This window comes from Oncorhynchus keta, chromosome 7 (genome assembly GCF_023373465.1).
Source record: "Oncorhynchus keta strain PuntledgeMale-10-30-2019 chromosome 7, Oket_V2, whole genome shotgun sequence".
Taxonomy (NCBI): Eukaryota; Metazoa; Chordata; class Actinopteri; order Salmoniformes; family Salmonidae; genus Oncorhynchus; species Oncorhynchus keta.
In genome coordinates, this window is record NC_068427.1 from 29,001,618 (window position 1) to 29,017,828 (window position 16,211).

At 49.5% G+C, this 16,211-nt stretch overlaps 1 protein-coding gene across 3 annotated transcripts in view; it reads left to right on the forward strand.

The window, feature by feature from the left end:
* Window positions 1–16,211, forward strand: part of LOC118379949 (LIM and senescent cell antigen-like-containing domain protein 1) — a 91,334-nt gene that overhangs the window by 19,789 nt on the left and 55,334 nt on the right. Inside the window, exon 1 of one of the 3 annotated variants that reach the window (XM_052522494.1) lies at window positions 5,576–5,864. The exons of the other annotated variants lie outside the window; for them this stretch is intronic. Within the exon in view, the coding sequence (XP_052378454.1) occupies window positions 5,788–5,864 (77 nt within the window). The 5' untranslated portion in view covers window positions 5,576–5,787. Of the gene's footprint in view, window positions 1–5,575; window positions 5,865–16,211 lie in introns of those variants that run through there. 3 annotated transcript variants of the gene reach the window in all.

Consider the following 16,211-nt stretch of genomic DNA (forward strand, 5'->3'; position numbering starts at 1 on the left):
CAAAAAGGTCTTCACAGGCAAGGATATTGCTGCCAGTAAGATTGCATCTAAATCAACCATTTATTGGATCATCAAGAACTTTAAGGAGAACGGTTCAATTGTTGTGAAGAAGGCTTCAGGGTCCCCAAGAAAGTCCAGCAAGCACCAGGACCGTCTCCTAAAGTTGATTCAGCTGCGGGATCGGGGCACCACCAGTACAGAGCTTGCTCAGGAATGGCAGCAGGCAGGTGTGAGTGCATCTGCACGCACAGTGAGGCGAAGACTTTTGGAGGATGGCCTGGTGTCACGAAGGGCAGCAAAGAAACCACTTCTCTCCAGGAAAAACATCAGGGACAGACTGATATTCTACAAAAGGTACAGGGATTGGACTGCTGAGGACTGGGGTAAACTCATTTTCTCTGATGAACCCCCTTTCCGATTTTGTGGCGCATCCGGAAAAAAAGCTTGTCCGGAGAAGACAAGATGAGCGCTACCATCAGTCCTGTGTCATGCCAACAGTAAAGCATCCTGAGACCATTCATGTGTGGGGTTGCTTCTCAGCCAAGGGAGTGGGCTCACTCACAATTTTTCCTAAGAACACAGCAATGAATAAAGAATGGTACCAACACATCCTCCGAGAGCAACTTCTCCCAACCATCCAGGAACAGTTTGGTGACGAACAATGTCTTTTCCAACATGATGCATCACCTTGCCATAAGACTAAAGTGATAACTAAGTGGCTCGGGGAACAAAACATAGATATTTTGGGTCCATGGCCAGGAAACTCCCCAGACCTTAATCCCATTGAGAACTTGTGATCAATCCTCAAGAGGCGATTGGACAAACAAAACCCACAAATTCTGACAAACTCCAAGCATTGATTATGTATGAATGGGCTGCCATCAGTCAGGATGTGGCCCAGAAGTTAATTTACAGCATGCCAGGGCAGATTGCAGAGGTCTTGAAAAAGAGGGTCAACACTGCAAATATTGACTCTTTGCATCAACTTCATGTAATTGTAAATAAAAGCCTTTGACACTTATGAAATGCTTGTAATTATACTTCACTATTCCATAGTAACATCTGAGAAAAAACATCTAAAGACACTGAAGCAGCAGACTTTGTGAAAATGAATATTGTGTCATTCTCAAAACTTTTGGCCACAACTGTACTTAACAAGATAGAGGACAGACGGAGTTTTGTTGATGCTAAGAACAGAATGTATATGTTTTAAAATAACATTCTTTGAACCTTCTTTGAACATTACTATAGTTTTCTTGTGGTTTTTATGAAAAATGTCTGAACGTTCTCTGATCAATTTGACACCATGACTTTAAATAGAACCATGAGGAAACCTGTAGACAATGTTATGCTGATGTACTGTAATTCCCAAAGAAGAACGTTGTTTCTTAACATTCTCTGAAAGATTTGAGAACATTCCCAATGTCAATCCAGTTGGAGAACATTGCTAGAACATTCCTAAAATGTAAATTGAATATAGCCATGTTTGAACTTTTAGGAAACATTCTGTTGGAAAAACACGAGATGAACTGCTTAAAAAAAACCTGCTAAAGCTAAAGAACACTCTGTAATGTTCACAACTACATATACTAAAGCTAAAGAACACTCTGTAATGTTCACAACTACATATACTAAATCTAAAGAACACTCTGTAATGTTCACAACTACATATACTAAAGCTAAAGAACACTCCGTAATGTTCACAACTACATATACTAAATCTAAAGAACACTCTGTAATGTTCACAACTACATATACTAAAACTAAAGAACACTCTGTAATGTTCACAACTACATATACTAAATCTAAAGAACACTGTAATGTTCACAACTACATATACTAAATCTAAAGAACACTCTGTAATGTTCACAACTACATATACTAAATCTAAAGAACACTCTGTAATGTTCACAACTACATATACTAAAGCTAAAGAACACTCTGTAATGTTCACAACTACATATACTAAAACTAAAGAACACTCTGTAATGTTCACAACTACATATACTAAAACTAAAGAACACTCCGTAATGTTCACAACTACATATACTAAAGCTAAAGAACACTCTGTAATGTTCACAACTTCATATACTAAAGCTAAAGAACACTCTGTAATGTTCACAACTACATATACTAAATCTAAAGAACACTGTAATGTTCACAACTACATATACTAAAGCTAAAGAACACTCTGTAATGTTCACAACTACATATACTAAATCTAAAGAACACTGTAATGTTCACAACTACATATACTAAATCTAAAGAACACTCTGTAATGTTCACAACTACATATACTAAAGCTAAAGAACACTCTGTAATCTTCACAACTACATATACTAAAGCTAAAGAACACTCCGTAATGTTATATATAATAATAATAATATAATAATGTAATGTAATGTTCACAACTACATATACTAAAACTAAAGAACACTCCGTAATGTTCACAACTACATATACTAAAACTAAAGAACACTCTGTAATGTTCACAACTACATATACTAAAGCTAAAGAACACTCTGTAATGTTCACAACTACATATACTAAAGCTAAAGAACACTCTGTAATGTTCACAACTACATATACTAAAGCTAAAGAACACTCCGTAATGTTCACAACTACATATACTTTCAACTCGGGAGATGCGGTCAAGAAACACTGGCATATTTTATCATCGGACCCAACTTGGCCGGCTGAATTTAAAAATCCACCACTTATTGTGTATAGGAGAGGTCGCAATTTACGCGATAAATTGGTTCATGCCAACTGCCAGACCCAAAAGAAAATCAGCCATGCACTTTTTCGCCCTCTACCAAATGGTAGCTATAAATGCAGAGGATGCGCACAGTGCAACAACATGATAAAGTGTGAATATTTCTGCCACCCACACACAGGAAAATGGTTCCAAATAAATGACATTATTACGCGTTCCACCACCCATGTTATTTACATTATTACATGTCCATGTGGGCTCTGCTATGTCGGTAAAACCTCTTCTCTCAAACAGAGAATTAGTGAACATCAAAGTTCAATCAGGAGAAACGACAGGGATTATCCAGTCGCAGTATATTTTAATGGCCTAAAGCATGAAATGTCTTTTTGTGGCGTAGAGAAAGTTAAGATATCAGACAGGGGAGGTGATATCAATAATACTCTGAGTAAAAGAGACTATTTGTGGATTTTCGCCCTCAGGAGATGATTTCCTAAAGGTCTTAATGATGAAATGTCTATGTATGTTATGTTGTGAATTTGAACATAAATTATGTCCCTATTTAAGATTACTCTGATGTTTTTCGTACGATGTACCCAATGATTAATGAAAACTTGATAAGTCCTCATTGTGGTTTTACAGACGTGTTTAATAGATCTTATTTACACACTTTATTAGAATATTTATGAAATACATGTTGTTATATTTGGTAGCACTTATTTGTTTTTCCTTCGCCTCCAACCCCTTTCAATATGTGGAACGGATGTGGGTGGCGCTAGGTCTACATAAGGGTACTAATTTTATGAAATTCACAAAAGCTCCGACGAAGGCTCTGAGGCCAATGTGTAAACTTATTAAAGATCAGTGATACTATTAAGAGCAGTGTGAGGTTTCCTTTCTCCTTCATCTTGTTCAACTGTTACCATGCACCTGCAAAAATGATTGCTCAGATGTGCGAGTGCCTTTTGAATTTAGGAAACATTCTGTTAAAGTAATGAAATACCAAGAAAATAACATTATTTTGTACATTTTTAAAAAAGTGCTGAGAATGTTCCAAAGCCAAGCCACTATCCTGCACCATTCCCAGAACGTTGTGGGAAGGTTGTATGCAAAATAACCATAGGACAACCCCGCTCTGAGTAACATGTGGTTAACTGGGAAACTGGAAAACAGGAACAGGAAAGGGTGTTCATGTGGGATCAGAGTGGCCATCACTCTGTCACCACTTCATGGTGACAATGTAAACTCTGAACTCTTCTGGCTCTTTCTCTGACCCTGTGTGTGTGTGTGTGTGTGTGTGTGTGTGTGTGTGTGTGTGTGTGTGTGTGTGTGTGTGTGTGTGTGTGTGTGTGTGTGTGTGTGTGTGTGTGTGTGTGTGTGTGTGTGTGTGTGTGTGTGTGTGTGTTCAGTGTAAAGAAAACGTGCTATAAGGGTGTGAAGTACATAGTGAGCAGAGTACATATACACCCTACACACGCTGAGTACATACATACACACCCTACACAAACTGAGTACATACATACACACCCTACACACACTGAGTACATACATACACACACTACACACACTGAGTACATACATACACACACTACGCACGCTGAGTACATACATACACACCCTACACACACTGAGTACACACACTGAGTACACACAGACAGCTGTGGATGGGTTCATCTTGTGGGGCTCCAAGGGGGCTGTTTGGTATTTGAGGAAATCTGAGAGGATGAGATGTGGTCCTTCTGTGGCTCATGAGCATAAAGGGTAGTGGGTATTCCCGGGACCAATACGTAGAATTATGCACACATGACTGTAATCAGTATAAATGGCATATATTATTATTATTATTATTATTATTATTATAAATTGTATAATGCAATAGTCGTTATGTCAATCAGTATTGTCAGTTCAGTTGAGCTCTCTTCTATCACAGAAACCCTCTCTCTCAGTCAGACGGATGCAGAGACAGACACATTGAGAGACAATGAGAGACTCCAGAGAGATCATAAGAAACTCCCGGGAGATCAAGAGAGACTACAGGGAGATGGAGACTGAGGCTGGCTCCAGGGCCGGCTCCAGGCATAGGCGACATAGGTGGTTGGTTAGGGCCTCCAGATGCTAGGGAGCCCCTGACCCACACAATTAATATATATTAATATATTAAAACATTTTGGAACACAGTGGGGGTCTCAACTTACGTACATAAGTAGGATAGTAGAATACACAAGGTGCAATTTCGAAATTGAGTTGAGTCAACTAACAAATTATAGTTAGTCTGGCCAGCTATCTAAACTTAGTAATCATGGCCAAATACCGACTGGCACGTAGGGCATGTGCCTAGGGGCCCTGACCTCCAGGGGGCCCCCATTGATTTTGTTAGCCACTTTCACTCGGATATCATTAACATGGCATAAATCTTGGCAAAATGTGTGCAATTGACGGACATTTGCTTTAAAACGGCAAAAGAGATTTGGTTGGGCAAGCTCGCAAAGGGCCCTCAAAAGGCTAGGGCCCGGCTATGGGGGGGACACTGACATCCTATCAGAATGGGAATGTCATTGGATAGCTTGGCAAGATGACAAGCATAAAGAGGACAAGAGAGGGGGAGGGAGCAACAGGGAGAGGGGGAGAAATAGAGGTAAAGACAATAGACTACTGCAGTACAACTGCCTCTTACCCTTTTTACCATTCTTCCTCCTTATCCCTCCTCCTCCTCCCTCTATCTCTACCTGCCCTGGGGCTGAGGAGGGGGGCAGAGCGAGGAGCTGATAGGTGTGTTGGATCAGAGCCACACCCCTGATAGGTTATTCCTTTGGGTGTGTGCCTGGAGGTGTGTGTTTGTCAGAGATAGAGGTTGTGTGTAATGTAGTAGCCTGCTGTTACAGGAGAGAGGGGAATGATCTGCTAAGGGCTTCCCAGGGGTGAGCTGACGTTCTGGGCTTGGAGAGGAGACTGGTGGGGGTCAGTGGTGGTTGTTGGCTGTCGAGCCTTGGAGCTTACTGATCACATACACAAGGAGGATTATTGTGAGTGTTTATCCACACCCTGGTGGACAGAGGGAAGGGAAGGAAGGAGGGATGAACTCTCTGCGGCTGAAGGAGTTGTCTAACTCAGACCTGTATAGACGCAGACAGGAGAGACCTGACAGCCTCAGGTGAGAACCTTTTCTCTCTATTTGCCCATTATGCAGAGTAAACAGACAGCAGGTCAGAGAGTGTATTGTAATGGGGGGTGATTAGGGTTAATGCTTGGTGAACTCTGTATTGAAGAGATGCAGAGAACGTGGTCTGTGTGGCCTTTGTGTACTGTATGAGTGTGAAGTAAAGTGTAGAGTGTATACATATAGAAAACCGTTTAGCATTTGAAGAACCAAATGGAAGCAAACAGAGCAAACCAAACGGGGAGGGGCCTACCTGATTTTGTCCAATAGAAACTCTGTTTTATGTTGCAGATTTGGAGTAAAGGGTTTCTGTTGCTCTCTTTCTCTCCCTCTCCTGCCTTCTTCCTCCCTCTCTCTCTTCATCTCCCTCTATCTCGCTTTCCCCCCCTATCTCCCTCTCTCTCCACCCCTGATCATGCAGTGATTAGACGTCTGTAATGTCAGGAATGCCGACGAATCTCTTTTTAGAGGTGACCTGAGAACAACACAATACAGCTGCAGAGACGATAGAGGGAGAGAATATCTCTCCCCAGGGACAGCCATATTATATCATATCACACAGTAGTGGTGATTGTTCACCTGCACCCATCCGCAACCACCCGACTATATGTGATATTGTGTGATATTATCCAACCCTAATCCGCTAATATAGAAAATGTGCTGTAGCTTTTTTTGACAGGGGGTGCAGGATTTTTTTAGCCTAATTTAGATATGTTTCTGTTTATAATTTCCAACATTATGATAGGCTATTTGTTAGTCAACTATGTTTATAATTTCCAACATTATGATAGGCTATTTGTTAGTCAACTATGTTTATAATTTCCAACATTATGATAGGCTATTTGTTAGTCAACTATGTTTATAATTTCCAACATTATGATAGGCTACTTGTTAGTCAACTATGTTTATCATTTCCAACATTATGATAGGCTATTTGTTAGTCAACTATGTTTATCATTTCCAACATTATGATAGGCTATTTGTTAGTCAACTATGTTTATAATTTCCAACATTATGATAGGCTATTTGTTAGTCAACTATGTTTATAATTTCCAACATTATGATAGGCAATTTGTTAGTCAACTATGTTTATAATTTCCAACATTATGATAGGCTATTTGTTTGTCAACTATGTTTATAATTTCCAACATTATGATAGGCTATTTGTTAGTCAACTATGTTTATAATTTCCAACATTATGATAGGCTATTTGTTAGTCAACTATGTTTATAATTTCCAACATTATGATAGGCTATTTGTTTGTCAACTATGTTTATAATTTCCAACATTATGATAGGCTATTTGTTAGTCAACTATGTTTATAATTTCCAACATTATGATAGGCTATTTGTTAGTCAACTATGTTTATCATTTCCAACATTATGATAGGCTATTTGTTAGTCAACTATGTTTATAATTTCCAACATTATGATAGGCTATTTGTTCGTCAACTATGTTTATAATTTCCAACATTATGATAGGCTATTTGTTAGTCAACTATGTTTATAATTTCCAACATTATGATAGGCCATTTGTTCGTCAACTATGTTTATAATTTCCAACATTATGATAGGCTATTTGTTAGTCAACTTGTTTATAATTAGCCGCGCGTACAATTAGGCCCAAGCTTAGGCTTATGCAAAAATGCCAGCCTAAAATAATGAAAGAAAACCCTCAATGTAGCCTATAGATATAAATTGCATGAGAATTATACATTTATGGATTTTTTGAGGTACTGTTTTCTCTTTATTCAACCCACCCCCCCTGAGGATATAACCGCGGGGACTGCAGGTTATGAGTCAATCCACGCATCACACACACACACACACACACACACACACACACACACACACACACACACACACACACACACACACACACACACACACACACACACACACACACACACACACACACACACACACACACACACACACCAGCCTTCACTGCTAAACATGATGCACTGAAGTGCTTGGTCGGCAGAATTGAGCCAGTGACAGAACAGACCAGACCATAAAGTCACCTGGTCTCTGTGACGTCTTTGGTTGTAGTGGTGTGTCCCTGCCATGTGATGTGACCTTCACATGACTCATGACCACGCAGCTTGCTTCCCAGGTTGTCACACATACTCCCAAACCCTCTCCTCCTCCTCTCACTCTGCCCTCAGCAGGAAATGGAACAGTGGAGTCATGCCAGTAGGGCAGAGGGGCAAGGCAGAGGTTTTAGGGATGTTGGGAACAATGGGAAAACAGGGAGGAACTGTCTGCTAATGTTTGAGATACAGTACACTTAGCACAAAGTGAATTAACATGTCTACAGAGAACTTTTCTGAGCATTGGTTTGAGGTGCACAGCCACAGGTTTTCCTCTAGTTGTTGTGCTAACACAGCCCTTATATTTCTCAATTACCATGGCTACTGTTGACCCAGTGCAGCAGGAGAAGGGGGTTTGTTTTGTTAGCATTCTCCTTAGTGCTAGCAGCCTAGCAGCCTTAGCCAGTAGGTCCAGTCTGATCTGTGTACCTAGCCCTCGCTGAAACCATAACCGCCTCAGCATTATCCAGGAAACATACTTGTCAGAACTCATTCCTCACCCTCTGGGAGGGCAAATGCACAGCTACTGTGGTGTTGGACTGTTAGATGGCTATCACAACTAAACAATGAGTGGTTTTAGAAATACTTAGCCTGGAAGCTTGGAAGATTCTTGGGGAGCCAGGATGACCTGAGGCCCTGGGCAAAGATTTGGAAGGTATAGGAGACCTGGGGAGATCATTTTTTAGCCTGTGGTTAGGTTAGTTTGAGACGGTCTGGCCTGGCGTTGCCTGGAAGAGTGTGGAAGGATATTGCAGAACCCTGCCTCTGGGCCCTGACGAAGGCATGGAGTATTCTGGTTGAGCAATGACACCTTGCAGCTGTGCTGTTGCACCACTTTCTCACCAACAGGAAATATTGTACCATCACCATAGTGATTTATACTGCTATTCCATTTGACTTTGTATTACCATGCCTGTTACTCTGACAACACATCTGTCATCAAGTAGCTAATCTAGTGCTGTGTGTGTTGTTGCAGTTTGTAGTGTGTTATTGTGTGTTGTAATACAGGTCTTGGCAGTTTATGTATTTACTCTAGAACATGCACATGCATATTGCTTACCCTCCCAATAGGCCTAGCTAAGCATCTGTCTAAACAGTTATATTCATCCTATCATGTATCCACAGACAGAGTTGGATATAGCCCAGGGGAGAGACCTTTATACTGGCTCAAAGATCATTTTGTCTTCGGACACAGCAAAGTCTTCCTTTGGCATTATCAGATGTATTTATTATCTCTGTATGGATGTCGAATCCATCTAAAGCTGCTTTTTGTCATCATCATGATAACACCTCATTTTTCTCTTAGTGCAGTCTAAACTCCTGCCTCCTGGAATGTTTCCTGTCACCTCTCTCTGTACTTCAGACCCCCAGGGGGCAGGGTTTCTCTCTGTACTTCAGACCCCCAGGGGGCAGGGTTTCGCTCTGCACTGCAGACCCCCAGGGGGCAGGGTTTCTCTCTGTACTGCAGACCCCCAGGGGGCAGGGTTTCGCTCTGCACTGCAGACCCCCAGGGGCAGGGTTTTCTCTCTCAGACCCTCAGGGGCAGGGTTTCTCTCTGCACTGCAGACCCCCAGGGGCAGGGTTTCGCTCTGCACTGCAGACCCCCAGGGGCAGGGTTTCTCTCTGTACCAGACCCTCAGGGGCAGGGTTTCTCTCTGCACTGCAGACCCCCAGGGGCAGGGTTTCTCTCTGCACTGCAGACCCCAGGGGCAGGGTTTCTCTCTGTACTGCAGACCCCCAGGGGGCAGGGTTTCTCTCTGTACTGCAGACCCCCAGGGGGCAGAGTTTCTCTCTGCACTGCAGACCCCCAGGGGGCAGGGTTTCTCTCTGCACTGCAGAGCCCCAGGGGGCAGGGTTTCTCTCTGCGCTGCAGACCCCCAGAGGGCAAGGTTTCTCTCTGCACTGCAGACCCCCAGGGGCAGGGTTTCTCTCTGCACTGCAGACCCCCAGGGGGCAGGGTTTCTCTCTGTACTGCAGACCCCCAGGGGGCAGGGTTTCTCTCTGTACTTCAGACCCCCAGGGGGCAGAGTTTCTCTCTGTACTTCAGACCCCCAGGGGGCAGGGTTTCTCTCTGCACTGCAGACCCCCAGGGGGCAGGGTTTCTCTCTGTACTGCAGACCCCCAGGGGGCAGGGTTTCTCTCTGTACTTCAGACCCCCAGGGGGCAGAGTTTCTCTCTGTACTTCAGACCCCCAGGGGGCAGGGTTTCTCTCTGTACTTCAGACCCCCAGGGGGCAGGGTTTCTCTCTGTACTTCAGACCCCCAGGGGGCAGGGTTTCTCTCTGTACTGCAGACCCCCAGGGGGCAGAGTTTCTCTCTGCACTGCAGAGCCCCAGGGGGCAGGGTTTCTCTCTGCACTGCAGAGCCCCAGGGGGCAGGGTTTCTCTCTGCACTGCAGACCCCCAGAGGGCAAGGTTTCTCTCTGCACTGCAGACCCCCAGGGGCAGGGTTTCTCTCTGCACTGCAGACCCCCAGGGGGCAGGGTTTCTCTCTGCACTGCAGACCCCCAGGGGGCAGGGTTTCTCTCTGTACTTCAGACCCCCAGGGGGCAGGGTTTCTCTCTGTACTTCAGACCCCCAGGGGGCAGGGTTTCTCTCTGTACTTCAGACCCCCAGGGGGCAGGATTCCTCTCTGTACTTCAGACCCCCAGGGGCAGGGTTTCTCTCTGTACTTCAGACCCCCAGGGGCAGGGTTTCTCTCAGCAGACCCCAGGGGCAGGGTTTCTCTCTGTACTGCAGACCCCCAGGGGCAGGGTTTCTCTCTGTACTTCAGACCCCCATGGGGCAGGGTTTCTCTCTGTACTGCAGACGCTCAGGGGGCAGGGTTTCTCTCTGTACTGCAGACCCCAGGGGGCAGGGTTTCTCTCTGTACTGCAGACCCCCAGGGGGCAGGGTTTCTCTCTGTACTTCAGACCCCCAGGGGGCAGGGTTTCTCTCTGTACTTCAGACCCCCAGGGGGCAGGGTTTCTCTCTGTACTTCAGACCCCCAGGGGGCAGGGTTTCTCTCTGTACTGCAGACCCCCAGGGGGCAGGGTTTCTCTCTGTACTTCAGACCCCCAGTGGGCAGGGTTTCTCTCTGTACTTCAGACCCGCAGGTGGCAGGGTTTCTCTCTGTACTTCAGACCCCCAGGGGTCAGGGTTTCTCTCTGTACTTCAGACCCCCAGGGGGCAGGGTTTCTCTCTGTACTGCAGACCCCCAGGGGGCAGGGTTTCTCTCTGTACTTCAGACCCCCAGTGGGCAGGGTTTCTCTCTGTACTTCAGACCCCCAAGGGGCAGGGTTTCTCTCTGTACTTCAGACTCCCAGGGGGCAGGGTTTCTCTCTGTACTTCAGACCCCCAAGGGGCAGGGTTACTCGCTGTACTGCAGACCCCAGGGGGCAGGGTTTCTCTCTGTACTGCAGACCCCAGGGGGCAGGGTTTCTCTCTGTACTGCAGACCCCCAAGGGGCAGGGTTTCTCGCTGTACTTCAGACACCCAAGGGGCAGGGTTTCTCTCTGTACTGCAGACCCCAGGGGGCAGGGTTTCTCTCTGTACTTCAGACCCAAGGGGGCAGGATTTCTCTCTGTACTTCAGACCCCCAGGGGGCAGGGTTTCTCTCTGTACTGCAGACCCCCAAGGGGCAGGGTTTCTCTCTGCACTGCAGACCCCCAGGGGGCAGGGTTTCTCTCTGCACTGCAGACCCCCAGGGGGCAGGGTTTCGCTCTGCACTACAGACCCCCAGGGGGCAGGGTTTCTCTCTGCACTGCAGACCCCCAGGGGGCAGGGTTTCGCTCTGCACTGCAGACCCCCAGGGGGCAGAGTTTCTCTCTGCACTGCAGACCCCCAGGGGGCAGGGTTTCTCTCTGTACTTCAGACCCCCAGGGGGCAGGGTTTCTCTCTGTACTGCAGACCCCCAGGGGGCAGAGTTTCTCTCTGCACTGCAGAGCCCCAGGGGGCAGGGTTTCTCTCTGCGCTGCAGACCCCCAGAGGGCAAGGTTTCTCTCTGCACTGCAGACCCCCAGGGGCACGGTTTCTCTCTGCACTGCAGACCCCCAGGGGGCAGAGTTTCTCTCTGTACTTCAGACCCCCAGGGGGCAGGGTTTCTCTCTGTACTTCAGACCCCCAGGGGGCAGGGTTTCGCTCTGCACTGCAGACCCCCAGGGGGCAGGGTTTCTCTCTGTACTGCAGACCCCCAGGGGGCAGGGTTTCGCTCTGCACTGCAGACCCCCAGGGGGCAGGGTTTCTCTCTGTACTTCAGACCCTCAGGGGGCAGGGTTTCTCTCTGCACTGCAGACCCCCAGGGGGCAGGGTTTCGCTCTGTACTGCAGACCCCCAGGGGGCAGGGTTTCGCTCTGCACTGCAGACCCCCAGGGGGCAGGGTTTCTCTCTGTACTTCAGACCCCCAGGGGGCAGGGTTTCTCTCTGCACTGCAGACCCCCAGGGGGCAGGGTTTCGCTCTGCACTGCAGACCCCCAGGGGGCAGAGTTTCTCTCTGCACTGCAGACCCCCAGGGGGCAGGGTTTCTCTCTGTACTTCAGACCCCCAGGGGGCAGGGTTTCTCTCTGTACTGCAGACCCCCAGGGGCAGAGTTTCTCTCTGCACTGCAGACCCCCAGGGGCAGGGTTTCTCTCTGCGCTGCAGACCCCCAGAGGGCAAGGTTTCTCTCTGCACTGCAGACCCCCAGGGGCACGGTTTCTCTCTGCACTGCAGACCCCCAGGGGGCAGGGTTTCTCTCTGTACTGCAGACCCCCAGGGGGCAGGGTTTCTCTCTGTACTTCAGACCCCCAGGGGGCAGAGTTTCTCTCTGTACTTCAGACCCCCAGGGGGCAGGGTTTCTCTCTGTACTTCAGACCCCCAGGGGGCAGGGTTTCGCTCTGCACTGCAGACCCCCAGGGGGCAGGGTTTCTCTCTGTACTGCAGACCCCCAGGGGGCAGGGTTTCGCTCTGCACTGCAGACCCCCAGGGGGCAGGGTTTCTCTCTGCACTGCAGACCCCCAGGGGGCAGGGTTTCTCTCTGTACTTCAGACCCCCAGGGGGCAGGGTTTCTCTCTGTACTTCAGACCCCCAGGGGGCAGGGTTTCTCTCTGTACTTCAGACCCCCAGGGGGCAGGGTTTCTCTCTGTACTTCAGACCCCCAGGGGGCAGGATTCCTCTCTGTACTTCAGACCCCCAGGGGGCAGGGTTTCTCTCTGTACTTCAGACCCCCAGGGGGCAGGGTTTCTCTCTGTACTGCAGACCCCAGGGGGCAGGGTTTCTCTCTGTACTGCAGACCCCCAGGGGGCAGGGTTTCTCTCTGTACTTCAGACCCCCATGGGGCAGGGTTTCTCTCTGTACTGCAGACGCTCAGGGGGCAGGGTTTCTCTCTGTACTGCAGACCCCAGGGGGCAGGGTTTCTCTCTGTACTGCAGACCCCCAGGGGGCAGGGTTTCTCTCTGTACTTCAGACCCCCATGGGGCAGGGTTTCTCTCTGTACTTCAGACCCCCAGGGGCAGGGTTTCTCTCTGCACTGCAGACCTCCGGGGCAGGGGTTCTCTCTGCACTGCAGACCCCCAGGGGCAGGGTTTCTCTCTGTACTTCAGACCCCCAGGGGCAGGGTTTCTCTCTGTACTTCAGACCCCCAGGGGCAGGGTTTCTCTCTGTACTGCAGACCCCCAGGGGCAGGGTTTCTCTCTGTACTTCAGACCCCCAGTGGGCAGGGTTTCTCTCTGTACTTCAGACCCGCAGGTGGCAGGGTTTCTCTCTGTACTTCAGACCCCCAGGGGTCAGGGTTTCTCTCTGTACTTCAGACCCCCAGGGGGCAGGGTTTCTCTCTGTACTGCAGACCCCCAGGGGGCAGGGTTTCTCTCTGTACTTCAGACCCCCAGTGGGCAGGGTTTCTCTCTGTACTTCAGACCCCCAAGGGGCAGGGTTTCTCTCTGTACTTCAGACCCCCAGGGGGCAGGGTTTCTCTCTGTACTTCAGACCCCCAAGGGGCAGGGTTACTCGCTGTACTGCAGACCCCAGGGGGCAGGGTTTCTCTCTGTACTGCAGACCCCAGGGGGCAGGGTTTCTCTCTGTACTGCAGACCCCCAAGGGGCAGGGTTTCTCGCTGTACTTCAGACACCCAAGGGGCAGGGTTTCTCTCTGTACTGCAGACCCCAGGGGGCAGGGTTTCTCTCTGTACTTCAGACCCAAGGGGGCAGGATTTCTCTCTGTACTTCAGACCCCCAGGGGGCAGGGTTTCTCTCTGTACTGCAGACCCCCAAGGGGCAGGGTTTCTCTCTGTACTTCATTCCCCCAGGGGGCAAGGTTTCGCTCTGCACTGCAGACCCCCAGGGGGCAGGGTTTCTCTCTGTACTGCAGACCCCAGGGGCAGGGTTTCGCTCTGCACTGCAGACCCCCAGGGGGCAGGGTTTCGCTCTGCACTGCAGACCCCCAGGGGCAGGGTTTCTCTCTGTACTTCAGACCCCCAGGGGGCAGGGTTTCTCTCTGCACTGCAGACCCCAAGGGGCAGGGTTTCGCTCTGCACTGCAGACCCCCAGGGGCAGAGTTTCTCTCTGCACTGCAGACCCCCAGGGGGCAGGGTTTCTCTCTGTACTTCAGACCCCCAGGGGGCAGGGTTTCTCTCTGTACTGCAGACCCCCAGGGGGCAGAGTTTCTCTCTGCACTGCAGAGCCCCAGGGGGCAGGGTTTCTCTCTGCGCTGCAGACCCCCAGAGGGCAAGGTGTCTCTCTGCACTGCAGACCCCCAGGGGCACGGTTTCTCTCTGCACTGCAGACCCCCAGGGGGCAGGGTTTCTCTCTGTACTTCAGACCCCCAGGGGGCAGGGTTTCTCTCTGTACTTCAGACCCCCAGGGGGCAGGGTTTCTCTCTGTACTTCAGACCCCCAGGGGGCAGGGTTTCTCTCTGTACTGCAGACCCCCAGGGGGCAGGGTTTCTCTCTGTACTTCAGACCCCCAGTGGGCAGGGTTTCTCTCTGTACTTCAGACCCGCAGGTGGCAGGGTTTCTCTCTGTACTTCAGACCCCCAGGGGTCAGGGTTTCTCTCTGTACTTCAGACCCCCAGGGGGCAGGGTTTCTCTCTGTACTGCAGACCCCCAGGGGGCAGGGTTTCTCTCTGTACTTCAGACCCCCAGTGGGCAGGGTTTCTCTCTGTACTTCAGACCCCCAAGGGGCAGGGTTTCTCTCTGTACTTCAGACTCCCAGGGGGCAGGGTTTCTCTCTGTACTTCAGACCCCCAAGGGGCAGGGTTACTCGCTGTACTGCAGACCCCAGGGGGCAGGGTTTCTCTCTGTACTGCAGACCCCAGGGGGCAGGGTTTCTCTCTGTACTGCAGACCCCCAAGGGGCAGGGTTTCTCGCTGTACTTCAGACACCCAAGGGGCAGGGTTTCTCTCTGTACTGCAGACCCCAGGGGGCAGGGTTTCTCTCTGTACTTCAGACCCAAGGGGGCAGGATTTCTCTCTGTACTTCAGACCCCCAGGGGGCAGGGTTTCTCTCTGTACTGCAGACCCCCAAGGGGCAGGGTTTCTCTCTGTACTTCATTCCCCCAGGGGGCAAGGTTTCGCTCTGCACTGCAGACCCCCAGGGGGCAGGGTTTCTCTCTGTACTTCAGACCCCCAGGGGCAGGGTTTCTCTCTGCACTGCAGACCCCCAGGGGCAGGGTTTCGCTCTGCACTGCAGACCCCCAGGGGCAGGGTTTCTCTCTGCACTGCAGACCCCCAGGGGCAGGGTTTCGCTCTGCACTGCAGACCCCCAGGGGCAGAGTTTCTCTCTGCACTGCAGACCCCCAGGGGCAGGGTTTCTCTCTGTACTTCAGACCCCCAGGGGGCAGGGTTTCTCTCTGTACTGCAGACCCCCAGGGGGCAGAGTTTCTCTCTGCACTGCAGAGCCCCAGGGGGCAGGGTTTCTCTCTGCGCTGCAGACCCCCAGAGGGCAAGGTTTCTCTCTGCACTGCAGACCCCCAGGGGCACGGTTTCTCTCTGCACTGCAGACCCCCAGGGGGCAGGGTTTCTCTCTGTACTGCAGACCCCCAGGGGGCAGGGTTTCTCTCTGTACTTCAGACCCCCAGGGGGCAGAGTTTCTCTCTGTACTTCAGACCCCCAGGGGGCAGGGTTTCTCTCTGTACTTCAGACCCCCAGGGGGCAGGGTTTCGCTCTGCACTGCAGACCCCCAGGGGGCAGGGTTTCTCTCTGTACTGCAGACCCCCAGGGGGCAGGGTTTCGCTCTGCACTGCAGACCCCCAGGGGGCAGGGTTTCTCTCTGTACTTCAGACCCTCAGGGGGCAGGGTTTCT